At 42.6% G+C, this 26717-nt stretch overlaps 2 protein-coding genes across 14 annotated transcripts in view; one reads left to right on the top strand and one right to left on the bottom strand.

Moving 5' to 3' along the window:
- Positions 1-501: 501 nt before the first annotated feature.
- Positions 502-10464, bottom strand: SYCE3 (synaptonemal complex central element protein 3). 5 transcript variants are annotated; one of them, XM_083720042.1, is made up of 3 exons: positions 10329-10464; positions 2393-2501; positions 502-767 (listed from the first exon to the last, which is right to left on the bottom strand). In XM_083720042.1, exons 2-3 carry the CDS (start codon positions 2499-2501, stop codon positions 598-600), a joined length of 279 nt encoding a protein of 92 aa, XP_083576168.1. In that variant the 5' UTR covers positions 10329-10464; the 3' UTR covers positions 502-597. The 5 variants fall into 5 exon arrangements, with proteins under 5 accessions (XP_083576168.1, XP_083576166.1, XP_083576165.1 ...); XM_083720040.1 differs by lacking the exon at positions 10329-10464 and adding an exon at positions 5973-6093; XM_083720039.1 differs by lacking the exon at positions 10329-10464 and adding an exon at positions 5943-6086.
- Positions 7890-26717, top strand: part of STYK1 (serine/threonine/tyrosine kinase 1) — a 31084-nt gene continuing 12256 nt past the window's right edge. The window contains exons 1-9 of one of the 9 annotated variants that reach the window (XM_083719389.1): positions 7890-7956; positions 16361-16471; positions 17417-17560; positions 18937-19206; positions 20608-20789; positions 22748-22831; positions 23854-24062; positions 25866-25906; positions 26492-26588. In XM_083719389.1, coding sequence (XP_083575515.1) covers positions 16405-16471; positions 17417-17560; positions 18937-19206; positions 20608-20789; positions 22748-22831; positions 23854-24062; positions 25866-25906; positions 26492-26588 — 1094 coding nt within the window. In that variant the 5' untranslated portion in view covers positions 7890-7956; positions 16361-16404. Of the gene's footprint in view, positions 7957-8535; positions 8931-10663; positions 10770-13167; positions 13328-16360; positions 16472-17416; positions 17561-18936; positions 19207-20607; positions 20790-22747; positions 22832-23853; positions 24481-24840; positions 25456-25865; positions 25907-26491; positions 26589-26717 lie in introns of those variants that run through there. The other 8 variants (XM_083719386.1, XM_083719392.1, XM_083719393.1 and 5 more) reach the window with 8 other exon arrangements.

Genomic DNA, 26717 nt, shown 5'->3' with positions numbered 1-26717 from the left:
ATTGTCATTTGGGGAATTCCTACCTACTTCCCCTGTTTGTTTGGCTATATCCCTAAAAACAAATATTTTCAGGAAATAAAACCTGTTCATTAGCAGAAAGCTGGGACTTGCTTTCCTAGAGCTGATCTTATTTGTGCATGAGTGCCATCTGGTGGGCAAGTAGAAGCTATTCCCACTTTCTTCCTCATTTGTGAATTACGGCATCAATCACGTGCACATGTGATTACGAGTGATTTCTGTGAACTCAGAGGTCTTGCTTTTGTGTGAATATGTATAAGATCAAGCCATCAATCTCCCCCCCGCCAAGCTGTTGCAGCTTCTCTTCTCCCTCACTCCCCGGGGCTTTAATTTTATAGGACAATATAAAAAACCAAACTAAAAGTAGACCATACTTCCAGTGGTTGATACAGTGGTGGAAATATATGTGAATGGACAAATGAAAGACCAATATACGTTTTCACTCATATGGAAAATTTGATATAGAAACACACCAGACATATATCTTTAAAATGAATTTTAAAATAACCACTGAACCAAGTGATTGGTCAAGATCAACTCTTCCAAGGCTTCTATTTCCACCGGGAGTTTAGAAGCCACTCATTCTTGCTTTTGTTCAGCACCCTTCGTTTCCTTCAACATTTCTTGCCAGTTCTTCTCCATTTCTTCCTTACAGGTGAGAAAAGCATCTTCCAGTCGTCTCATAGAGTTGGCCAAGTCTGGGTTAGCACGCATCACCACCATATCATAAGCCATCCATGTAGCCTGCACTGGGACAGAGTGCAAAATGCAGAGTCACTAATTTGATGAGATTTGGTGCAGTGGCATGGATGAGGGGAAAAGGTGAAACTGATAACAAAGCGGAAGAGTTGCCAGCTCCGAGACTAAATACCTCTTCAAATACACTTTAAGTTTCAAACCAGTGCTGCACTCGCTGCAATAACTAACTAGTTTACTCATTGACAGCTTTCCACAACATCATTGGCCCTCAGGGAAGAGTGACATCCTGCTTCTGGGTGTACAGATCTGTGGGGTGGGGCCACTCATCCAACACTTGCATTAGAAAAGCAATAGAATATCTCGTCCCCCCCCCCAAAAAAAAAAAATGTGCATGGGGAATTATTAAAACAAATCAGCGAGTTTTCCCAAATCAGACTGCAATGATAGCAAAAGTGGAGCAGCTGTCCTTCCCCCTGCCCACAAAAAAATATAGATTAATGAAGATCCTCCCAGATGGCAGGAGGATGGCTCGATTTGCATTATGATATTCACCCCCCACAACACACACTTTTCATCACCCCTACCCATCTCAGCCAAGTTTGAGAGTCGCCGTTATAGGGCACATTCAGTAATTTAAATGTTCTTTTTCAAGTTAACTAGACCATGGTGGAAGAACAACCTAATGCTATTTATGACAGCTAGCTTGCCGTTTTTATCCAATCTGGCTGAGAATAGTTTTTTTTTAAAAAAGTATGTACTAATTAGTGGAAATGTTTGAATGAATCTGTAATAGAACTCCTGCAAATATTGTCTCACATCAAAACCTAGATTAAGTTCTGAGGCATTGTTTAATTATCCAAGAGGCTCGATCAGTATTTGACTTTCTTTGTGCCATTGCAATCCTCTCTACAAAGATTCCAGGGGTGTTTGTTTAAAGAAAAAGAATCCATTTGAAGTCTATAGTAGTTTGACAACCTGTCCTTGAACTGAAAAACCTCTTTAGAAAGTAACCTGAGAGAAGAGAAGAGTAAGATTTAAATCCTTTCTCCACCCAGTTCCATGTTTGAAACCCACCCTCACACTGCTGTTCTCCCTGCAGGTTCAAACCTATGTTCACAAAAATCAATGTGTAATTTAGCTCTAATTCATTATATTCTACCAGGAAAATCTTTCTTGTCATATTTGACAGGATACTATAAAAAACAAGAAATTCTCTCCATTGGTTATTCTTATAGTTAGGAACTCAACATTCAAAAGAATGGTAGCATCTTGAAAGGGATAATTGTTACGTTGGAGTTTTGTTATTGTCTGTTCTGTGAGACCTGAAAAATCAATGCTTTGTGGAAAGAAATAGAGAGCATACTTAAAGGTGCTTAAATTAGCAATTTTTCTAATGAATAGTACTTATACAGTAACAACTGTAGAAGTAACCTAGTTTCTACGGATATATGCCCAAGCAGTTTAGCATGTTCCTGTCCTGACACTACAGAACTTATTCAGCTCTTAATTGCATGTATTGATTAGTTATACTCAGATTTGGATGAGCATCAGACCCTCACATCAGATTTAATGGATCCTGGATGAGCATTGTAATCTGCACACTAATTTCTCCCTTGGTGGCTCAGGGGGATAAAAATTAGCAACACATAAATCCTCTGCAGGAATAGTACCACACCTGATAGTTTTTCCATGTCTTCCAGGAGCTTCTCTAAATCCCTGTTCAGATCCTCAAGCATTTTTACCATGTTGTCATAATTTCTTTCACAGGGTTCACATTTGGCCATCTAACAGGGAAGAAGGAAGCGATGAGTGGCAGTACAACTTTGTGAAACCGAAGTTTAAAGCACGCAGAATGTTCTTACACTCTTTTAATAACTGCATGGTATAGAAGAGCACGTTTTGTATATTTTAAGCATTTCTACCCTGATCTTCAGGCAAAGTGTCCCAGAGCAGCTTTAAGGCCAGTAAGAACAGTAAGTAGACAGTCCCAGCCCACAGGCTTCAACAGGGAGTAGGAAAACAAGCAAACTCAGGAACCAGTTCTCAGTGGTTGATAACAGGATGCCATTATTATTATTATTATTATTATTATTATTATTATTATTATTATACCGGTCTCAGACTAGACCAGATGAGCTCATCTTTTGTTCTTAAAAGTGACAAGTTCTTATAATGAACATTGCACATCAAAAGAGTTGAGGGTGAGGAGGAACTAAATGGAGCTGATCTATGGATTGGGCCCAATAGTTCCACTTTCCTGCAGAAGCCAGAGTACAGTAATGTATACAACAAGCCTGCAGGATCTTTCCCATTGTTGTTGTGACTGAGTAAACACTTTATGCAACTGGACCAAGATCGGAAAATTGTAATTTTCACCCTCCCCCCCCCCCCAAAGACTGCAAAAAACCCAATGAATTTTGGATAAATGGATATAAAATATTGAATACTTGCGGGGGGGAGCTGCAAGTATGTTTAGAGAAAATGAACTTAAATGATTAATTCAGTACTTCTGAAAATCAGAGCACTTCTTATGTGTCAAAGTAAAGATTGAAATACTTAACTTCTAACACTTCAAATTGCAAAATTATACCTCTTGACAGCTGTGCAATAGTGGGCACATGGGAAAAGAAAACCTCAATTACCACAGTAAATGTAGAATAAAATCAAATAAGTATATTAGTCACAAGCAAACAAACAAGCCCTAGTAAGTAGTCCCCAAGTGCCAAAGAGAATATATTTTAAGTGCATACTTGAATTTTTGGCTACAATACCAGTTACGTACCCTAGTTTAAACAATAAATTCATCTATCAGGGCTGAAAAAGATAGACGCTAAATCACTTTGAAGAAGATGATGCTGACAATAATTTAAATGCTTAACTTCAGAAACTCCAGATATCAAACTGTTTTTGTTTTATACTGTGCTTGTGGAAGTGAAATCTTGCCATAAATAGTGCCTGCATCAGGCAGAGAGAGAAAGGTGGCAGAGAGCCATTGTTGGATTAGGACCAGGGAATTATGGCCATCCAAAACAAAAGCTGAAAAGCTGAAAGTTTCATGGTAGATTCAAAAGGTTCCTCATAAAAGCTCTAATGTACAGACTTCATAAGGGATCTCTGCAAGAACAGTGGGTTCTAGAGAAAACTTTCCTTTTGGAAACAGTTCCAGGGAAGATGACCAGAGAGGGAACCATATCACCGAACACATTCACAATACTCTATAAAAAGCCTGAATGATCCCATCTTTAAAACCATAGGATTGATTTTTTTTTTTTTTGTTATGTACTGAAGTTCTCACCATGGGCCATACTGTAGATAGTTATGCAAATAAGGGATCGAAAGTGACGTTCAGTGATTGGATAGTTACAGAAAGTGGTTACTGTTGCGTTGTACTGGAGCTCTATATAAGCAGGCTGGCTGAACCCTTCAGTTCAATTCTGTTCTGGCCTCTGAATCAACAAGAGCTGTTTGAAGAATCGCTGTGTCGTCTGACATGTTCACCCACAACTTAACATTTTTAATATTGTGAAAGGGCAAGATGTGAATATTTGAAATAAAATAATAAATATAGCTGTGTCTTGTATCTCAGTTGGAGAGCATAGGTTTCAGAAACTGAGCGATCATTCAAGGAGTCCATGGCTTGAACTTCAGCTCTGAACTCGCTATGTGACTTTGGATATGCCACTTTCCACTTCATCTCCTGCATCTACAATACAGGGATAAATATACTTGCCCTACAGGATTTTTTTTTAAGGACTGGGAAAATTGTGGAGTGCTTTGAACACTCTAAAAAGTGCTTCCCAACAGCCAATTTTCGTTGTCTTCAGTTTTGTACTGTCAGTATTGCATCTGGTAAAACTACCACCCGTTCTCTCCCTAAGCCCCTTTCTGCACTCCGGCCCTTCATCCCATCCCATAATTACACTTCCAAATTGGTACAGCGATGCTGATTATTTTTAAGTGTTCATCCTCTTATTTTTGAATTGTTATATTTCATGCTGTTCATCTGGCATGTTGTACCCCACTTTGAGCACGATTCTGTGGGCAAGTGGCATACAAATACACTTGATGATGATGATGATATAAATTCAGATAATGGTAATTATTATTATTGAAAGACTAGCCAGGGGAGATGGAGGTATATTAGCTTTACAATTTAATATTCCACTTAATATTCCATACATTTATCATATAAAAGAAAAATAATTAAAGAATCCAAATATCCCCCCCCCCCCCTTATGACTTCTCTCAACTTCCCCTTCCGGTTCTTTGAATATTTGCTACTTCTGCTTAATTTCCAACTTGTTGTTTCTTAACCTTTACCTTTCTTCTCTTCGTTGCAAGTGTTTACTCAAACCCTACTAAGGAGTCCAATTCTTTATGACGTTTCTGTAAATACAGCATAAACGGTTCCCAATCTTTTTTAAAGTCTCTATTGTCATTGTCTCTTAGTTCCCCCCCCCCTTGATACTTTATTTCCATTAAAAATTATACACCACTTGATTCAAAAACGCCCAAAACGCCTCAACGTCTTTTACACTGCAGAGGAGATACATTGTTGGGCGCAGCTGGGCCTGGTCAGGAGCAGCCAGGCCTTAATCCCTCTGGTAGTGCTTTCCCTCCTCACCGTACCTTATTCTCATTATAAAAATTGAAAATGAAATTGATATACCACCCAAATCTCGCAGGGCCTGGTTTGCCAAGACACAGCACTACAGGGAAGTGGAGAGGGAGGCCTCGGAAGCGCCTTATCTTTGATGTCCCCTCACATTTAGCCAGGCCTCCATCGCCAGAGGCCTTCTTCCAGGCCTTTTCTGTGGTGGCTCCTTCTTTGTGGGCTGCTCTCCCCAGGGAGGCCCGCCTGGGCCCTTGGGCTAACTGACCAAGCTGCCTTTGCTTTCTTTGGATTGCTTATTTTGTATTCTCTTTTTCCACTTTCCTGTTGCCCACCGGCCTGGGATCTTCGGGGAAAGGGCGGTATAAAAATGGAATTAATTGATCAATTAATAAAGGAAAGGGTGCTTTGGCGGCAAAGCGCGGCCCCAGCATGGGAGATGAAAATTCGTAACCCGTCCGATTTCCCCCTACTTCACAATAGGTGAAGTCCCTTTCCTTCCTCCCCATCCTTCTTCTTTCGATGGCCCTCTCTCTTTCCCCAAGCCCCAAGCAGCCCCTTTTCCTCTCTCCCTTCATCCGACCCCCAAGGCCGCATCCCCCCACTTTCCTACCTTCCCCCTTCCGCAGACAGCTACACAAACCTGGGCACAGCTCAGCCGCCACTGGCCCTTCTCCCTTCCAGCCAATCCCAAGGCCTAGCGCTGCCCACTTGGAATGGAGGTGGGCGGGGGCAGAAAAGGCCTAGCAGGGGACTGGGGGGCAGCCGGAGAAGGGGCAGGAGGCATTTTAATATGGTCTTTTAAATATATATTTAAAAGACCATATTAAAATGCCTCCTGCCCCTTCTCCGGCTGCCCCCCAGTCCCCTGCTAGGCCTTTTCTCTATATATATATATATACACATATATATATACAACCTCAGATATGCATATGACACAGCCTTGATGGCAGAAAGTGAGGAGGAATTAAAGAACCTCTTAATGAGGGTGAAAGAGGAGAGCGCAAAATATGGTCTGAAGCTCAACATCAAAAAAACGAAGATCATGGCCACTGGTCCCATCGCCTCCTGGCAAAGAGAAGGGGAAGAAATGGAGGCAGTGAGAGATTTTATTTTCTTGGGCTCCATGATCATTGCAGATGGTGACAGCAGCCACGAAATTAAAAGACGCCTGCTTCTTGGGAGAAAAGCAATGACAAACCTAGACAGCATCTTCAAAAGCAGAGACATCACCTTGCCAACAAAGGTCCGTATAGTTCAAGCCCAGTAGTGATGTATGGAAGTGAGAGCTGGGCCATCAAGAAGGCTGACCGCTGAAGAATTGATGCTTTTGAATTCTGGTGCTGGAGGAGACTCTGGAGAGTCCCATGGACTGCAAGAAGAGCAAACCTCTCCATACTGAAGGAAATCAGCCCTGAGTGCTCACTGGAAGGACAGATCCTGAAGCTGAGGCTCCAAGACTTTGGCCACCTCATGAGAAGAGAAGACTCCCTGGAGAAGATCCTGATGTTGGGAAAGATGGAGGGCACAAGGAGAAGGATGAGATGGTGGGACAGTGTTCTCGAAGCTACCAGCATGAGGGAGGCAGTGGAAGACAGGAGTGCCTGGCGTGCTCTGGTCCAGGGGGACACGAAGAGTCGGACACGACTAAACGACTAAACAACAACAACAACAACAACAAAAATGGCAATTTGGGGGAGAGGCGAGCAACTAGCCTGGCAGGCACTCATGGCAGCAGCACCCTGGGGACTTTTGGGGGCCAGCAGATTCACAGGTCATTTGCAACTCTTTTTTAAATTTTGAAACAGGTGTGTGGCATTGTGCGGCACAGTAGCTGAAAGAGTTAGGTTGTTTTCCATGAGAAGGAACGCTCCTCCATCCGATGTAATCTGCGGACAACCATTCCATCAATCTGCAGCAGAGGAAGGAACCTAGGGAGCAAGGCCACCCCAGCCCTTCAAGCGCCTCCTCTCCGTCAACCGTTTCTGTTCCTCACGTTCATCAACTATAATAATATTGTTGTTGTTTTTTATAAGATATTTATTAAAAATTTTAGAGGTACAAAAAGAGAAAACAAAAAACATCATTTTAAACAAAAAAGGATAAAATACAAAAAAGAAAAAGAAAAAAAGAAAAAGCAGAGAATTAAAATCCATTAAGCAAAAAGAAAAAACAAGGAAAAATACAACAAATCTTCCCATTACTTATCTTTCATTGACTTATTTCCCTGACCTCCTCACACCTCCCTTTTTTGTATTCTAGGTCAATTATCCATTCCAGCAAATCCTTTCCCTCTTTTCAAATTTTTGTCTTGTAATTTATCTTGATATTAATATAACTTTACTTTCCCTCCTTTCACCAATTAACAGTCTGTTTTTTTCCTAAATCTTTGTAACATTTCTGCTAAAATCACATAAATTCATTCCAACGTCATTCTAACATTCATTAATTTTGCAATGTTTCTGTAAATAGTCTTTAAATTTCTTCCAATCTTCCTCCACCGACTCTTCCTCCTGGTCTCGGATTCTGCCAGTCGTTTCCGCCAGTTCCTATAATAATATTGTTACACGCCAACCCAATCTCCGCAGCAGTGTGAGAATCAAGGGCTACTAAGCACGCTTAGCAGGGTATCTGTTTCCTTTTGGAATAATGAGGCACAGTGGAGTCTGTTGTGTCTTTCTGATAATGTGGTTTATTTACACATATATGCAATCCAATGGAGGGCTCTCCAGCATTACTTTCCAAGAGGTACTGGCCTCTCCCATAGCCACAGCATTGGATTCAAAACAGACTTTCTGCTTTTTTTACTTTCTCTCCAGCCCACTGCTTAGTAACTGTTCCTTAACTCCTAACTGCCATTCTAAACTCCAACCCACTAGACTAAACCCTTGGCTTTTATCCCCTGAGGGAGGGAGGGAGTAGGGTTGCCGTAGAATTCCTCACACCCGCAAAGTTGGAAACAGAGGCTTATCCGTGAGTCCATCATACCACTTGGGTCTATTGTAAAAACGCAGGAGTCTGCTTATTTCCTGGTTCTAACATTCCAACTTTGATTCAGTTCTAACACTAACTTAATCCAGAATTCAGGGTGTCTTACACCACAGATTCCTAACAATTTGAAGCTTTGATAACTGCTGCCTGAGCTGCCTGGTTTTTGTCTTCCCTCCTCATCCCTTCTTCCTTCTGTGGCATGTCTTTTCCATTGTGAGCTTGTTGGTTTAAAGTAACGTGTGAGTGAAGGCTGTCTTCCACATTGTTGACTGGGAAATTTCTCACATGGTTATTGACAGTGAAAGACGCTGTGTGCTACATACAACAGAGAGCACCATTTCCTGCTGCAAAGCAGCCACTGCCTCCTCGTAACTACGTAGCTGAGCAAATATGTTGCTACACACCTGCATAACCTGTTCATAGGGGTACGATATGCTAATCGATGTGGCTGAGGAAATGACTTCTAGCATTGCGGTGGAACAAGAATCTTTAAGTCAGGATCGAGAAAGACTCTTTGCTCCTCGGTGATGACTGAAGAAGGGATGTGCCGACTGACAACGTTGTGGAGGGAGCCCTTAGGATTCCAAATATAAGAAGAATAGGATTTGCGGTAAGGGCTGAAAAACTTTATCAGAGATGTGTGAAGGAGATTCTGGGACGGAGTGTTGCTTCGGAGGAAGGCTGGGCTGCCTCTAACCATCGTTTGTGCTCAGCCTCTCCAATGAGACCTTTTCTCATCAGAAAGAATAAATTTGGTATAAAATGTTCTTTGGGCCTGTTGGGGGTAGATTGTGGATTTATGGCAAGTATTTGAACATGATTCTAAACCAGAATGTCACAAAATGAAAGGGAAGCAGTTTGCATGAGGGACCAGTTCTTGTTTGTAAATTCCATTTCACTGCACTCTGCACCAATTGGTTTCACCCAGAACCAGACTGCTTGCTATCTCTGATTATTAAATAAATGACCAGGACATATGACAGGAAGAATTCTCAGGCAGAATAAGCAGATTTAAGTAACTCTACCTTCGGATTCTCTTTTGCAAATGCCTCCCCTATATTAACATTCCACAGGAAACATGGAGCTGGGGAACCCATGTTTTCTTTGCAGAGTGCAGTTGTATCCTGGGAGACTAGAAAAGATCAAGCAGCCTTTGCTATCATCCCATGTTTCTGCCAGGCTTATCTTTTGTAATTGAGAAACTTCTGACTTCCCCAGAATAAGAGAGACTGCTCTGTCGGAGGAATATACTTTTTTCCTAGTTGTGTGTGTTGGCAGGAACCTGAAATACTGGCTTAACCAATGCATAACCTATGATACAAATAAAATAGCATGATCCCATTTGAGGACAGAGTTCAAAAGAAATGAATGAGTAATGAAGAGTAATGAGTCAGAATGGCATGTATCACCAGCAGAGAACTTCTATAACTCAGTAATCATAGCCTTGGACAGGCTATGAGGCAGCAGGTTAGAGATATCAGAAAATCCTGCAGCGTCGGGGGGGGGGGGGAGTAGTTGCTAGGTTAATGACACATAATCAATAATTTGTTCCAGATTTCAAGATGTTGATGAATTCTGCCAAGCTTTGTAATACCTTCAAAGTTTCGCTGTGTGGATTCTGTTTTCTCAATCTTGCAGACTATTATTTGAAGTGTTAGTATTGGTATCCGAGAAAGAATAGCTTCAAGCGGTGGTTGCAAAGTGAATTAGCCTCAAAGGGAGTAAATAAGAGAGGCATGTTGAGCAGGTTTTACATGAAACCCTTGAAGGAAATTGGAACACTTCATTGGGCAGCTTCTTCCATTGCCAAACTGCTTAGATAATCTAGGGAATTATTCCTAGTGCTTAACCTGCTAGCTTTCTTCTCAGTTGATTTAGAATACAGTAATTGCTGCTGTCATCATCTACAGAAACAGATGTGGTTGTGCCCTGGAGTTGCAGCCTAGAGTAGGCAACTTTTCTAACTGATACTGTATATGAAAGGTAAGAAGGAAGTGCTTTCACTCACCTACTGTGAGTAAAGGTCTGCTCTTGAAACTGTGTTACATTTTCTCCTAATCCACAATAGACGGGCATGTTCAAACAAAAGCATTAGAGCATTCAGAATGGAAAAGTTCTTGTCTGCACAGGTAAATTTGCTAAAGGTGTAGTCAGTGTCCTTCTGGTGTAGATCCAAGCCTTCATCATTTAAAACAAACATTCAAGCACCTATATAGCAGTTCAGCCAGGAGATCAACACAGCCTTGTCCTATCCACCTGCATCTGTTCATGCTCAGGAGACATTGGTGAATGGAGAATGTTTATATAGTATCTAGATAAAAATATGAGGAAGTGTTGCTATGACTACTTGGGCAATAGAATATTGATGTGCAAATGTTGCACGCACGCAGGCCAGTGCATAGATAAGAGCTTTTCAGATATCTTATTGCGAAGTGCAACTCCTACCTTGGTAAGGGCTTTTTTGAAAACATCACCTCTAAATCAGCACTAAATTGCTTTCCTTTATAGAACTGTTTTATTGTATCACATATACTGATAATTAGTCAAAACAAAAAAAATTGCTTCCAGTAGCACCTTAAAGACCAACTAAGTTAGTTCTTGGTATGAGCTTTCGTGTGCATGCACACTTCTTCAGATACCCGAAGAATCTGAAGAATCTGAAGAAGTGTGCATGCAATTTTTTTTGTGGTATCTGAAGAAGTGTGCATGCACACAAAAGCTCATACCAAGAACTAACTTAGTTGGTCTTTAAGGTGCTACTGGAAGCAAATTTTTTTGTTTTGACTATGGCAGACCAACACGGCTACCTATCTGTAACTGATAATTAGGTTAGCAGAAACTGGCCTGAGATATAACAGATCACTTTGCAAATGGTGGAAGTTTTAATTAATAATAAACTAGTAAACTGGATTGACTACAGGTCTTTTGGTGAATGCTTCTGATTCTATTGCATAACTTTCTAAAACTTCCCTTTAGAAGTTTTTTTGGGTAATATTGACTTTAATCGTTGAAACTATTCTGAATATAGAACTGTAAACCATTACTTTGATTACTTTATGGGTAGGTTTATACATCCCACTTTTTAAGGATTAGAAATTTCTTCCGTTTTTCGGTGATTAATGTTCACAGCTCTCTTTAATGCATTTATGCAATCACAGATTCTTCTTAATTGTCAATAAATTCATCTCTTTTACCATTTGGGAAGGGGTGTGTGTGTGTGTGTGTGTGTGTGTGCGTGTGCATGCAAATGTTAACCATGGACGGATTACAGATTAGATTGTGAATACCGTTTGTTTATTTTATACCGAATAACTTGGAAACATGGCGAAAGTCATTATTTTTCCTGTTTAAAATGTTTTCGTTTGCATCATTTTGGAGTGTCAGAGTAATGTTTAGTCTTATTATATGTTTTCTATGTTGAAATGGCATTAGATTATTGATAAAGAATAATGTATTTTATATATCTTTAAACTAGACATATGAAATTGTCAAAAGTATACAGTACAGCTTGCATGCACAAATATTTGGTAGAGAAGCAGATGGTAGCTCCTATACTAGGAACAATGTAGCATGGAGACAATGAACTCTGCTTTTGTCACCATGCAGTTCACAGGTGGCTGTTGTGTTTGTCTGTGATGCACAAAGATCTTAACATCATGCTTGTAGTGCAGCATTTGCCTTTATCTACATCATTTGCAGTGATGTTTCTTTTTACTTCATGTGTTTTTATCTGATTTTTCCCCCTCATTGCAGAAGCATGGCTTGTGTCTGCTTATCTTAGATTATTCTGGTACAGCTGGGCCATTCTAGGCAATATGGTTTGCTTCAGTCATCCTGGAATCTGTCCTTTTTTAAAAAAACTACATTACTCTTTGTCATGAACTTGATGTTGTTGTTGCGAACCCACTTTGAATGCTTCTTCAGAAAAGATGCGCTAAAATTTGACTTTTTAAAAAATGCTTGTAAAAATAGTGCTGAAGTTATTTTTGTACTATTATGTGAAACAAAGAGACTCTTCTGATGAATATGTGGATTGTGCAATCTCACAGACTTTAAACAGACTTGTTTTTATTTGTAAGCCGCTGTAAGTCCCATCAGGGGAAAGGTGCCGTGTGTGTGTGTGTGTGTGTGTGTGTGTGTGTGTGTATGGTAAAGGACCCCTGGATGCTTAAGTCCAGTCAAAGGCAACTATGGGGTTGCGGCGCTCATCTCACTTTCAGGCCGAGGGAGCCGGCGTTTGTCCACAGACAGCTTTCAGGGTTATGTGGCAAGCATGACTAAACCGCTTCTGGCACAATGGGACACCATGACGAGTGCCAGAGCGCATTGAAATGCTGTTTACCTTCCCACCACAGTGGTACCTATATATCTACTGGTTCTGGTGTGCTTTCAAACTGCTAGGTTGGCAGAAGCTGAGACAGAGCAACAGGAGCTCACCCCGTCAAAGGGATTAGAACCGCCAACCTTCTAATCGGCAAGCCCAAGAGGCTTAGTGGTTTAGACCACAGTGCCACCTGCGTCCACTACTACAATTACTGCCACTAATAGTAACAAATCCTCTTGTGACAACTGTATAGAGTCTTCATTTGATGAGCTTGACAAACATCCAAACTTCCTCCCAACTTGGAAGCTTCAGCAGTGGGCAGCGATCCCCACCACCACCCTGCCCCAAAGTTGGGGGGAAGGCTTAGGACTGTTTGGCAGCTGTGTCTTCCAAGTGCAGGACCAAACTGGCGACATATTCAGACACTGACCTTTCCTGCTGCCAGATTGGTAGTGTTCGTTGTTGCTGGCAGCAGTGACTAATAGTATACACCCCTTGCCAGCCTGGAAATGAACAGGAAGAGTTGGACTCCATGGCCTGAAAGCACTCACAGCACCTTCAGGCTGGTGGCTCCTGAAAGCACACACCTGCCCATCTAGCCAAGCCATTGGTGAAGGCAGAAGGGGGTTTCATAGGCAAGGAGAGACCGTCAAGTCAACTACAATTTTCGATTTTCCAGCAAGGTCAGCCCAACTTTTTTTTTTACTCCCACAAATAATTCATGGGATTCAGTATCAGCTCTGGGCCTAGATAACTTTTTTGTTGTTGCTTAGTCATTTAGTTGTGTCCGACTCTTCTTGACTCCATGGACCAGAGCACGCCAGGCACTCCTGTCTTCCACTGCCTCCCACAGTTTGGTCAAACTCATGCTGGTAGCTTCAAGAACACTATCCAACCATCTCGTTCTCTGTCCTCCCCTTCTCCTTCTGCCCTCCATCTTTCCCAACATCAGGGTCTTTTCCAGGGAGTCTTCTCTTCTCATGAGGTGGCCAAAGTCTTGGAGCCTCAGCTTCACAATCTGTCCTTCCAGTGAGCACTCAGGGCTGATTTCCTTCAGAATGGAGAGGTTTGATCTTCTCTTGCAGTCCATGGGACTCTCCAGAGTCTCCTCCAGCACCATAATTCAAAAGCATCCATTCTTCGGTGATCAGCCTTCTTTATGGTCCAGCTCTCACTTCCATACATCACTACTGGGAAAACCATAGCTTTTACTATATGGACCTTTGTTGACAAGGTGATGTCTCTACTTTTTAAGATGCTGTCTAGGTTTTTCATTGCTTTTCTTCCCAGAAGCATGCGTCTTTTAATTTCGTGGCTGCTGTCACCATCTGCAGTGATCATGGAGCCCAAGAAAGTTTAATCTCTCACTGCCTCCATTTCTTCCCCTTCTATTTGCCAGGAGGTGATGTGACCAGTGGCCATGATCTTCATTTTTTTGATGTTGAGCTTCAGACCATATTTTGCGCTCTCCTCTTTCCCCCTCATTAAAAGGTTCTTTAATTCCTTCTCACTTTCTACCATCAAGGTTGTGTCATCTGCATATCTGAGGTTGTTGATATTTCTTCCGGCAATCTTAATTCTGGCTTGGGATTCATAAATGTAATTAGGAACATTTATGACAGGTGGATCTCATTGGCTATTTGGGGGTGGCATTTTTCAGTGGCATGGAAGGAGATGAGCAGGGAGGGAGGCTGGTGTTTTTGTGCCCTGTTGCATGTGGACTTCTGATCTGTTCCAAGAATGCTCCTTTTGTGTTCTGCCCCGCCCTGCGCCCCCCAAGAACAGGCAAGTGTGAAAGATACCGCTTTCATAGTCAACAATCAAGCCTTTGCATCGTGCGTTTGTTTTGCTTCTGTCACAAGACATTTTGCAGCCTGAAAATTCCCCACCTTGCTAGGATAAATGTTTTAAGAAGTACTTTTGTGGCATGCAGATAACATCTATTTCCTTCTTCGTATGTTTCACCCTGCTTCATGCCTCATTTTTGTACGCATGTGCACTGCCTACACATAGCTGTTCAAGCATACAACTGCATGTGTCTGTCTCATGTGGTGGGGTGGGTGTGACTTTGTGATGTGACAGATTTATTTAGCTTGTTTGTTCACAGGGTGAGTTCAAAAGCTTTGGAATGATACTTTATTGACTTCCCTTATCCCACTTTGGCTGTTTACTGACATAGGAACCACTCCCCAAAAATGTAGGTTTTCTACTTTCTACTTACCCATTGTTCTGTAAGCAAAAGCAGTCCCATTGTGAGATTAAACATTCTATTAAACATTTTTTCAAAAGGGGAAATTATTATGGTCAGGTTAGTTTCAGAGGCCAGTGTAAGACAGACTATTGTAAAGCCTTAAGTGTTAAATGAGTGTCAATGTGTTAAATGAGGCCAGGTAATGATTACTGGAATGAGAGTAGGAGTATTGCATGTATACCAGAGTGTTAGTATTTTCATCATGTCGGTGAGTATGAAAATGTAATTGAAAATAAATATAATAAAAGGGTTCAAAACCAAAAAATCTCTATTATCAGGGAGGTAATATTAAATGATTCAGGGCATAGCAGGGCCATCTTTAGCATATGCAGCACTGGGGTGCAAAATTTCACCCAGTGCCCCCAATTTGGGGGGGGGGGGCAACTCAAAACTGTAGAGCTTTTTTGAAAGGGGCAGCTCAGACTTGTTGAGGTTTTGAGGAGGGGGACAACAAATACCACTAACATGAAAAGGTAAAACAGCTGCAATACCTCCGTCTTTCCATTTTTGCAATCATGCTAAGATGAAAGATACCACTATTACGAAATGACAGCTGACCCCTGCTATAGAGCATACACAAGGGTCTTACATTGCACATTTAGACAGCGAAGGATAATTCCTAGTAACAGAATTGTTTTCAAACCCTTCAAACTCCCATTACCCCTGGCCATTGGCCATGTTTGCTTGGGCTGATGGAAGTTGTAGTTCAGCAATATCTGGAGGGCCAAATGTACCCTAGCCCTGGTCTGGAACATTTGCTGTGTCTAACCAAATTTCAGCTAAATTTAGGTCCTTATTCAAAATGGTCATTGAAGTAGAGCAACTAGCTTCTTGTAGGCTGTACTAATTAGGCACTGCAAGTTGCTATTGTTTGATCAGTTTCTATATAATTGTATAGTCGTTGTTTAGTCGTTTAGTCATTGTTGTTGTTTAGTCGTTTAGTCGTGTCCGCCTCTTTGTGACCCCCTGGACCAGAGCACGCCAGGCCCTCCTGTCTTCCACTGCCTCCCGCAGTTTGGTCAAACTCATGCTGGTAGCTTCGAGAACACTGTCCCACCATCTCGTCCTCTGTCGTCCCCTTCTCCTTGTGCCCTCCATCTTTCCCAACATCAGGGTCTTTTCCAGGGAGTCTTCTCTTCTCATGAGGTGGCCAAAGTATTGGAGCCTCAGCTTCAGGATCTGTCCTTCCAGTGAGCACTCAGGGCTGATTTCCTTCAGAATGGAGAGGTTTGATCTTCTTGCAGTCCATGGGACTCTCAAGTCTAGACAGTACTGTTACTCAATTTCTTAAGTGCTCATGTGAATGAACTTGAATTTTTATTTCTAAATTCATAGTACTCTCTCTTTTTTGTATATGCCAATGAAATCTGTATTTTTCCTATGTCCACTGCTGGAATTTCAAAAACTTTGCACCAGGAAAATATATTTGTTTTCATTTTTTGCTTAACCCTTTATATCTGTGTAGTGGACTCCAACAACTGATGAAGAGCAGGCCACATTTGACCAAACATGGCAGGAGAAATAAGGAGGCTCTCGCGCACGCTGCTGGACTGTCAGAAGAATGATGAACTGTGTGGTAAGGATGAAAACAACTTTCTCTCTTTTAGTGCACTCTACATCTGGGAAGATCGCACATGCTGAGCTGCAGCAAATCGATAGTTTATAGAAAATGTTTTCTGGCTTAGTTGGACAATTCTATCAGCCTTCCTTAATCAAAACGATCTTGCAAGATGGGCCTTTGATGTGATCCAGCCGGGCTCTTCTCAATGTTCTTACGTGTTCTCATCTTCTTATGCGCTAGCCTGCATTGTGTCTTCCCTTAACTGTTTCAGCTAAGCTCAATATGTACAACCAAGTAGAATGTGTAACTGTGATTTGTTTATTTTAAACAATATATTCATAAGCAATGCCCTTGGCAAACCAATAATAATAGCTACCTTCAAGGCAGAGAGGATAGCATAGGAAGAGCAGCAGAAAGATGCTCCCTGGCCCTTTCCACAAGTCAAAAATCATACATAGCTATGAATAACAAGAAAGTACTATAATTTTGTGGTTTCCCACTAATTATGTACTGAAGTCTAAAGTCAGTAAACCCAAAAGCAATTCTGGTGGATTGGGACCCTGGGGAGTCTGGGCACGTGGCTTCCAGAAAATGGAATATGGAATAAATTAAATGTCATTTTATTTAATGGCCCTTCCACCATTTCTAAAAGATCGCAAGCTTTTGAGCTGAAAATTATCTTTAGGCACAGGTCTTTACAGCAAGTAAGCATTTTGTTTTTAACATGTTCAAGGTCAAGATGTTCACAAGTTATCGTGACTATGCTGCAGTCTGAGAAGCCAGAATAATCTTAACTTGATAGATCGTTTGGCCTGTCATTTCTGTCCTTGTGAGAGATGCTTTTGTTGCAGAGAGCGAGAGAACAGCTTGAATAACTCTTGCGCTGCACACCTGCTTGCGATGAGCCAGATGAACACTAGCTATTATAACTTTATTATCATTTGCTATTTCCATTGACAGTTGTACGAGAGAATCAGACTGAAGTAATCATTGTACCAGTCCTCCTGATAGGGGTATTTGTCATTATCTTAAGTGTCATCCTTTGGCTCCATTACCAGAGCATGAAGGCAAAGCAGCAGGATTCTCCAGAGTCCAGAGAAGAAGGTAAGGACAGCTGTCAAAATTGCCAGGTGGCAGGAAAAGAAACTTGGAGGGATAGTCATAATGCCTATATGCCACTTCCAGGATCGTGTGCTGTGCTCCTCTGATTACCAGTTGCTGGGAAACAACTATACAGTACAATACTTTCTCTGAAGACCTTGAGGTGACTAAGGTCTTGAATTTTTAAGTCATACCCTAAGACCTGACACACCCCTACAGATCTGAGAGCAGTGCTGCCTCAACATAGCTTCCATACCTCTCTTCCACCATGAGATTAATCTAGAACAGGCTTCCTCAACCTCGGCCCTCCGGATGTTTTTGGCAGTACATGTGAAAAGGATCTAGGAGTCTTGGTTGACCACAAACTTGACATGAGCCAACAGTGTGACGCGGCAGCTAAAAAAGCCAATGCAATTCTGGGCTGCATCTAGATCAAGGGAGGTAATAGTGCCACTGTATTCTGCTCTGGTCAGACCTCACCTGGAGTACTGTGTCCAGTTCTGGGCACCACAGTTCAAGGAGGACACTGACAAACTGGAACGTGTCCAGAGGAGGGCAACCAAAATGGTCAAAGGCCTGGAAACGATGCCTTATGAGGAACGACTAAGGGAGCTGGGCATGTTTAGCCTGGAGAAGAGGAGGTTAAGGGGTGATATGATAGCCATGTTCAAATATATAAAAGGATGTCACATAGAGGAGGGAGAAAGGTTGTTTTCTGCTGCTCCAGAGAAGCGGACACGGAGCAATGGATCCAAACTACAAGAAAGAAGATTCCACCTAAACATTAGGAAGAACTTCCTGACAGTAAGAGCTGTTCGACAGTGGACTTTGCTGCCAAGGGGTGTGGTGGAGTCTCCTTCTTTGGAGGTCTTTAAGCAGAGGCTTGACAACCATATGTCAGGAGTGCTCTGATGGTGTTTCCTGCTTGGCAGGGGGTTGGACTCGATGGCCCTTGTGGTCTCTTCCAACTCTAGGATTCTATGATTCTACAACTCCCATGATCCCTAGCTAGCAGGACCAGTGGTCAGAGGTGATGGGAATTGTAGTCTCAAAACATCTGGAGCGCCGAGGTTGATTCGGAAGCCTGATCTAGAATGCATCTGAATCACCAGCGGGCGATGTGGTGATAGTTCCACTGCCGCATGCCATGCATTATTTTGGGGCATTCTTTAAACAACAATTTTCTATTGATAAATAAAGAGCCAATGTTTTATATTGGCTATTTGTGTTGCAAGAACACCTGTCTTTTTGAAATCCTGTTTTAAGATATTTCCCAGAAGAGAGGGTTAGAGAGTACATGGCTAAAACTAAAATGTAAGGGGTGGCAAGTGGGAAATGCCTGCTCTGTGTTTCGCCACAAGTTTTACATTTGCCTACAGGTCATGTCCCAGTATCAGAAAAGAAGAAAAGCCCAGGGAAAACGGTCAGCATATCAGAACATACTACCATCCAATTAAATGAGACAACCAGGAGTTCCTTGCTTAAAACTGCAGCCTTAACCTTCAAGGAGCTGGAGATTCCACATGAGAAAATATCCTGGGAGTCACTGAAGCTTATAAGAAATGGCAGCTTTGGGGGAATCTACAGAGCAGAGCTGAAGACCAGCAACCCTGGGAAAACTCAGTCAGTCTTATTGAAGGCCTTGAAAGGTAATGTGAATGCCATCCAGCTTCATACAGCCCTGGAAATTTTAACTTTTCATTTATTTGTGTGCCTCTGTCTTATTGTGGGAGCTTTGCACTGAACTAGCAAGACCCGTCTACTCTAGACAAAGAAGTAACATTGGTGCTTTGATAGTGTAGAATCCATACCTTCTGTTCAGTCCTGCAGCTGCAGCTGCATAGAACACTGCAAAACACTCTGCAGGGATGTCCAACAGGTCGATCGCGATCTACTGGTAGATCCCTGCAATGGTTTGGTAGATCGCGGTCGATCTCTGACTCCCTTTCCTCTGCATTGGTAAATCTGACTCCTGCCCTGCTCCCTCATCCCGCCCTCCATTGTTGTTTGAACTCAGGAAGGGAAGATGGAGCTCCCTCTGTGTGGCTGTTTTCATCCATAGCTATGTTTTTGTGAGTGACTTAACCCCAACTTCCCTTGTCTCCCTCCCCCAATAACAGAACTCCTCCTCCACAAAGCTCAAGAACTTCAAGCTGAACCTCCCCACAAAACTGGTCTTTCTTCCTCCCCAAAAAAGCTCAACAAGTTGAGCTGAACTCCTAAAAAAATGGGGGTAGATCACTGCCAGATTTTAATTCTGAAAGTAGATCGCAGTCTCTTGGGAGCTGGCCACCACTGCAGAGGGTTTAACATACGTGATGTGTTCTGCAAAGGCTCTCTCTCTCTGTGTGTGTGTGTGTGTGTGTGTGTGTGTCTTGCTGTTGGAAGCCGTTTTAATTTCCATCCAGGCTCCGAGACCAGTGCTAGAGCCTCTGAAGAGTTTTCTCTTCAGTTCTAGCACAAAAATGGTTCCTACTCTTTTGTGTATGAGACCTAGTTGGGGGGGGGGGGTGGAATTTAGAAGCAAGAAGAAAATGAGAATCCATCTGTTTTCTGCCTCTCAGTGGAGCTTAAGATAATAGCGCTGCTCTGGTCAAGATGCCTGAGAGATTTTAGGTGTTAACATCTGCTAAAACAACTCAATTCTGGCAGAACATCAGAACATTCTGGGGCCTCTCTGAACCAGAGTAAGCTTTCCTTTCTTCCTTCCTTCTTAGCTTCCCAAAGGAGAATCATTAAGAGCATGGGTAGGCAAACTAAGGCCCAGGGGCTGGATCCGGCCCAATCGCCTTATAAATCCGGCCCGCGGATGGTCCGGGAATCAGGGTTTTTTTGAGCAGAATGTGTCCTTTTATTTAAAAAGCATCTCTGGGTTATTTGTGGGGCATAGGAATTCGTTCATTTATTTTTTTCCAAAATATAGTCCACACACACACACACCCCCCAAGGTTTGAGGGACAGTGGACTGGCCCCCTGCTGAAAAGGCTTGCTGATCCCTGATTAAGAGAGTCATACCAGCTTCTCTCACTCATTTTTAACTTCCCTTTCAGAGTCTGCCAGCTCCCATGAGATTAAAGATTTTATGGAAAGGATTAAGTTTTATCAGTTTCTTGGCAATCACGAAAACATCGTTAAATTAATCGGGTGTTGTGTGCACCAGATGCCTCTTTACATGATATTGGAGGATGCTTCCAATGGAAATCTTCTGAACTTCCTTTGGACCTGCCGCAGGGTAAGTCTGAAGAAAGGCTGTGGCTAGCTAGATCTGATCAGTCTCCAATATATTGTAATATAGTAAGTACAGTGTTGTGACGTGGGGTTTGTGATTTCAGCTCTCTTGACATCATATGCTGGAGACAGTTCTCTAGTAACACTTCTTTATTAAAGCAAACAAGACTAAGACTTGAGGAGGGGAGAGCTACATTTATAGGGACAGGGAACAAGCTAGAAAGGATACATTTTGGAGGGAACAATATCAGGCAATCACAGTCCTGCCTTTTGGAGGAAACCAATAAGACAGAGGATCCAAATACAGCAGCTTAAATGAACCAATAGTAGCTGTACCCTCTGGAACCAAAAGGCAGTTACTTTACCCTAATGCAATACAGACAATAATAATACAGATATAAAATCCTTTGACTCAATACACAACATACAGGTGAATTGTTGCCATAGGAGTTCATGACCAGAGAGTCTTCTGGAAGTGGGCATGTCTTTCTTCTCCCCTGGCTGGATATGATATCACCAAGGTGTGTGTATATTGTTTAAAAGAGAGCAATAGACAGGTGAATCAATGAAACACACAGGAGATTTGACTTGCTCTCTGTGAGTACTGAGGAACTTTAATGGGAGAACAAGATCCACTGGAGATCTAATGCTGTGAACTTTTCATCTTGAGCTTAGCCTCCATAGATGTGTAAGTACTGTATTTTTCACTCTATAAGACGCACCAGACCACAAGACGCACCTAGTTTTTGGAGGAGGAAAACAAGAAAAAAAATATTCTGAATCTCAGAAGCCAGAACAGCAAGAGGGATCGCTGCGCAGCGAAAGCAGAAATCCCTCCTGCTGTTCTGGCTTCTGGGATAGCTGCGCAGCCTGCATTCACTCCATAAGACGCACACACATTTCCCCTTACTTTTTAGGAGGGAAAAAGTGAGTCTTATAGAGCAAAAAATATGGTAAGTGTGGCATCACAGTTATATTCAGTCCAAGGAAAGCACCCCATGGTACATTCTGGAACTCTAAAAGTTCTCACTGTTCAGAAACTGTGATGCAACTAACAATAATAAGGAACTATGTCCTAACTATAAGGACCGTGGGAATAGATATGTAGTAGTACAGTAAACAACTGAGCTAAAATCTATGCAACCAATACCTGGGGTGGATGTGTGCAAAAAAAAATGTATATTCTAAAGCTACAATTTTGCTGAGGACCTGGGAACGTTATAGCTGGGGGTGCAATAACTATAGCAATTTGGGGAATGTGACACTTTCTGATTAAGGAGGAGGGGTACAGAAACAGTTTGGAGTTGTAGGTCAGGGGTAGGCAACCTAAGGCCCATGGGCCACAAGCGGCCCACGAGGGTCGTTTAACTGGCCTAAGAGCCGCCCCCAAACCAAGCCACCTGCTCGGTGAGTCCCCGCACACTGCGCTAAACCAGCACAGCACAGCGCAGGGACTCGCTTCTGCAGCGCTGAAAATCGCACCTGTGCATGCGCAGACACTGGAAATTGCATCTGCGCAGACGCCAGAAATCATGGGTGCGCACACTCACACTCACACACAATCCGGCCCACGGAGAGATCTCCGCTGGAGTGAACTGGCCCAGGCGAGGTAAACCTTGCCAACCCCTGTTGTAGGTTGTACTTAGCACTTTAGACACCCGCCTGTTTCCAGGCGCACTCCTGTTCATGTGTGGCTACCAGTGGAGACACAGGGCCGCCTATGCAAGGCCATCGCTCCCTTTTCCCTGGGTGCCCTCCTAGTCCATCTCCAGTTTAGGGTCAGCCATCTTCCCTGCTGCTCTCTCAGGCCTGTCTGAGCACTTCCCTCCAGGTGCCTTCTGACGTGAAAGACACCACTGCCCCTTTTCCGGAAGAAACAATCTGGTAGCATTGTCCCTCGAATGTCTCACTCCTTGGGGAAGCAGCGAATGTATATCAAACCTCCTGTTTCTGTCTTGCTAGGATGTGGTGACCATGGACGGATTGCCGCTTGATCTTACGGAGAAACAGGTCTATAAAATTGGACAACAAATTGCGTCGGCTCTGGTAAGTTTATTAATTAAGCCCAGCCCCACCCACAACTGGCTTCCTTCAGAGCATGAGAGTAACACCCACTCTAGGTAATTTCTTTGGTTCACAAGAGACATAAAATGTCTACTAAATGGTCTATGCATTGGCTAAACTTACCAGAAGAATAAGAAATCAAGACGACAAACTTTTTATTAAGGAATGGAAATCGTTTATTGAATATTTGCAAATAAATTGTAAACAAATTAAGACATTAGCAGTATTATTGTAAAGACTTGCAGTTTCTAAAACATATACAAAATAGATGAGGAAAAAAATAAATAGTTAATTGGGATATGCAGAAGTAAAGAAAAAGAGGGTAAATTCATGGAACTGCTGGAAGAGGGGAAGGGAAGTCAGGGTTTGATATGTGAGAATTGTTTATTTTTGTTGTTGTTGAAATGTTTATTTGTAATAAATGAAAATTATAAACTTAATAAAATAAAATGTCTACTAAAGTCTTTGAAGCCTGGACCCACGCTTGCCGATGTAACAATGCTAGGGGAGGCTGCAACTTCGTGACAGAGCACATGATCTGCGTGCAAAGTTTCTAGGTTCAATACCTGGCATGTCTGGGAAGGGCTGAGAAAGACACATTCCTGTCTCCTGAAGAGGCACTGACAGGAGGAGACAGTGCTGAGCAGATGGACCATTGGTCCAAGGAGATTCCTATATTTCTAACACAACTGGAAGAAAACCTATGGGTGCTGCTGCATTGCAAAGTATAAATACTGTATGAAACAATTTCATGCCTACAGCTAGGAAAATACAGCCTTGCAAGAGATAAATACTGTATGAAACTAGGAAAATACTAACCAAACCTTCTCCCCACCCCAAGATAACTGATTTCCTGTTGTAAAACCTAATTTGATTTATGTGTGCTGAATATCTGATAGGACTTGCCAAATCTAGATGTAAGTGTTGGTGCATACTTCATGTTAAAACAGGGAGAGGTGCTCTCAATGTAGCAGCTGACAACATATCATTTCTAAATTTTCCAGGATTTTCTTCAGGGGAAGAAACTATTTCATGGTGATGTGGCAGCCAGGAATGTCCTAATTGGCAATGCATTTACTGTGAAGCTCTGCAGACTGGGACTGGCGTACAGAGGCCACACCTGCGGTCCCAGCTCCATCGCACAAACCGTTCCACTCAAGTGGCAGGCTCCAGAGCGACTTATGAAGAAACCACCCAACATCAAGTCAGACATGTATGGGTCCATTCAGATATCTCATAAGCTAGGCTTGTTGGTCAAAGGCCTGCCAGAGTACGCCTGCCTGTTTTTCAACAGATGTAGGCGTATTTCCAGCTGGTAATTTGACTGCTTCAGCCCAAGCTATAATATTGGGTTACTCAACTGCACTGTTGGGTCTTAGTTTGGTCAGTTCTTTTTGCTACACAGCCACCCCTCCGGAGATTCAAGGCTGAAACAAATCAGTTGTTTTATTGATACACATTGCTTCCTTCAGAGAATACTATTTTCTTCATAATTAAATTAATATCATGAACTTTGAAGAAAGACATAGTAACATAAAGGAAAATGCAATACACTAATGTAACACAGATTGAAAATGGCATAAGCTTAATATTACGAGTGTACTGAGAAAGCAATCAATCAGATTACAGTGGTGCCTCGCAAGACGAAATTAATCCGTTCCGCGATTTTCTTCGTCTAGCGGTTTTTTCGTCTTGCGAAGCAAGCCCATTGACAGCTTAGCGGATTAGCGCTATTAGCGGTCTAGCGGCTTTTAGCGATCAGCTGAGAAGCGGCTTATCAGCGGAACAGCTGATAAGCGGCTTAGCGCTTAGGGAAAGGGCGGAAAAAAGCGGGGGGGGAAACGCGGGAACTCGCAAGATTTTTTCGTCTTGCGAAGCAACCCCATAGAGAAATTCATTTAGCGAAGCGCCTCCAAAAACGGAAAACCCTTTCGTCTAGTGGGTTTTTTGTCTTCCGAGGCGTTCGTCTTGCGGGGCACCACTGTAATTAGAATAAGAATCCTCGGTACTTCCTATGCTAATTGAATTGAACATTTGGCTCATTTCTGTTCACCTAGTTTGCAAAATGGCTTTATAAACTTCTTAGCATTTTGGAATAAAGTTCCATTATCCAACCAGCGCAATAGTTTAAGGATGCTGTTATCTTCAGCCAAAAGTGAGAGCGTCTGAAGGTGAGAAGGTGTTTGAGTGAACGAATAAGTGTACGAATGATTGAACAAATTAAATTCCAAATGTCCTCTTACATTGATCAGTGACTGGAATAGAGTTTTTAAACCTTTTCCATCACTTACGTAGGTACAACTTGACACAAGTCACTTTGACACACTCCAGCAAAACAATCCAATAATGTTGTGATGCCACATCCTCTGTGCTGCTGCTGTTGTTCTCTTTAGGATTTTATTAGGTATGATATTTTTGTTACCCATATCATCAGGTCCTCATCACTCAGGATGTCAGGGTCTCACATTGACTATCACTGTGGTTCAGCAACAGCTCCTCCTAGCTTGCAAAGAGTTGAACTTTTCCAATGTACACCCATCAGGATTCCCCGGGTGCTTGCTGAAGTTGGTGGCTCTTTGAATTTGGTAGGGCCCAGACTAACCTTAAGGTACCGTATTTTTCGCTCTATAGGACGCACCTTGTGTCTTGCTCTCCCGGATTCAGCAAAACGAACCCGAAGCCTTTGGAGCGCAGCGCGAGGTCCCGCTGCACTCCGAAGGCTTCAGGCGGCTATCCCTGAAGCCTGGAGAGCGAGAGGCTTCAGCAAAAGCAACACGTAGCCTCCGGAGCGTGGAGGGAGCGCTTTGGAGGCTTCGCGTTGCTATCGCTGAAGCCAAGGAGCCTGCATTCGCTCCATAGGACGCACACACATCTCCCCTTAATTTTTGGAGGGGGAAAGTGCGTCCTATGGAGCGAAAAATACGGTACTTTTCCTGCAGTGGAAGGTATGAAGTGACTGCTTCTGTTAACCCTTTTCGCTTTTCTCTTTTGCTTTTTTCGTTTTGTTTTATGGCAGATGGTCTTTTGGAATCTTACTATATGAGATGATCACATTAGGTAAGTAGAGGAAAGCAGTTCTGAGAAGAGGCTGCAATCCTAATCATGTTTACTTAAAAAATGTGTTTGAGTAATTGTGCTAGATAAGAGCGTGAGGTCCTCTGGTCAAAGCTGCAATTGGGTTTTTAGTTTAAGCAGGCTTTGGAAGTGGATAGCTTGGTTGGCAGAGCATAATGCTCTTAACCTCAGGGTCATGAGGCCACTTCGGGCAAAAGAGGGTCTGTGTCGCAGCTCCAGTTATCCCTGAACTTGTTCCTCCACACTGGCTTTCGCTGGAATCCGGGAGCCAGTGCTGTCCCCAAGGCGGGGGGGGGGGGGCGGGACAGATAGTCAAAACCAATGCCTAGGCAACCACTCACAATTTGTATCTTAATAAAGTTGTGCCCAAAATTATGCCAAAAACCTTAAACAAAAATGATGTGTGATGTGTGAATTATTGGGGAGAGGGTGTTTTGGGGGACCTCAGCACGCAAAAGCAAAAAACACATATGAGAGCCAACCTTGTGTCTCATCTGGATTTAAATGAAATTTTCATTTAATTAGTGTAAAAACTCTCGTGGGTTTTCATTTTATTTTGCCACCCAGGAGCTCCACCATTTCCAGAGGTTCACCCGTCTGATATCTTGCAACACCTTCAAAGGCAGCACACTATGAAGAGGCCTTCCAGCTGTCAGCCAGCCATGTAAGATTGCTCCACTTCCCATTTTATAATGCCTTTTATTCTAAATTATTACCTCGTTTCCTAAAGGATCGACCCACCACAGATCATTCTGTTTCCTTCCTGCTATCTGCAAGAAGCACCTTTGCCCCT

Source organism: Podarcis gaigeae (genome assembly GCF_964106915.1).
Source record: "Podarcis gaigeae genome assembly, chromosome: 17".
NCBI lineage: Eukaryota > Metazoa > Chordata > Lepidosauria > Squamata > Lacertidae > Podarcis > Podarcis gaigeae.
This window is presented reverse-complemented; position numbering and strand designations above follow the sequence as displayed.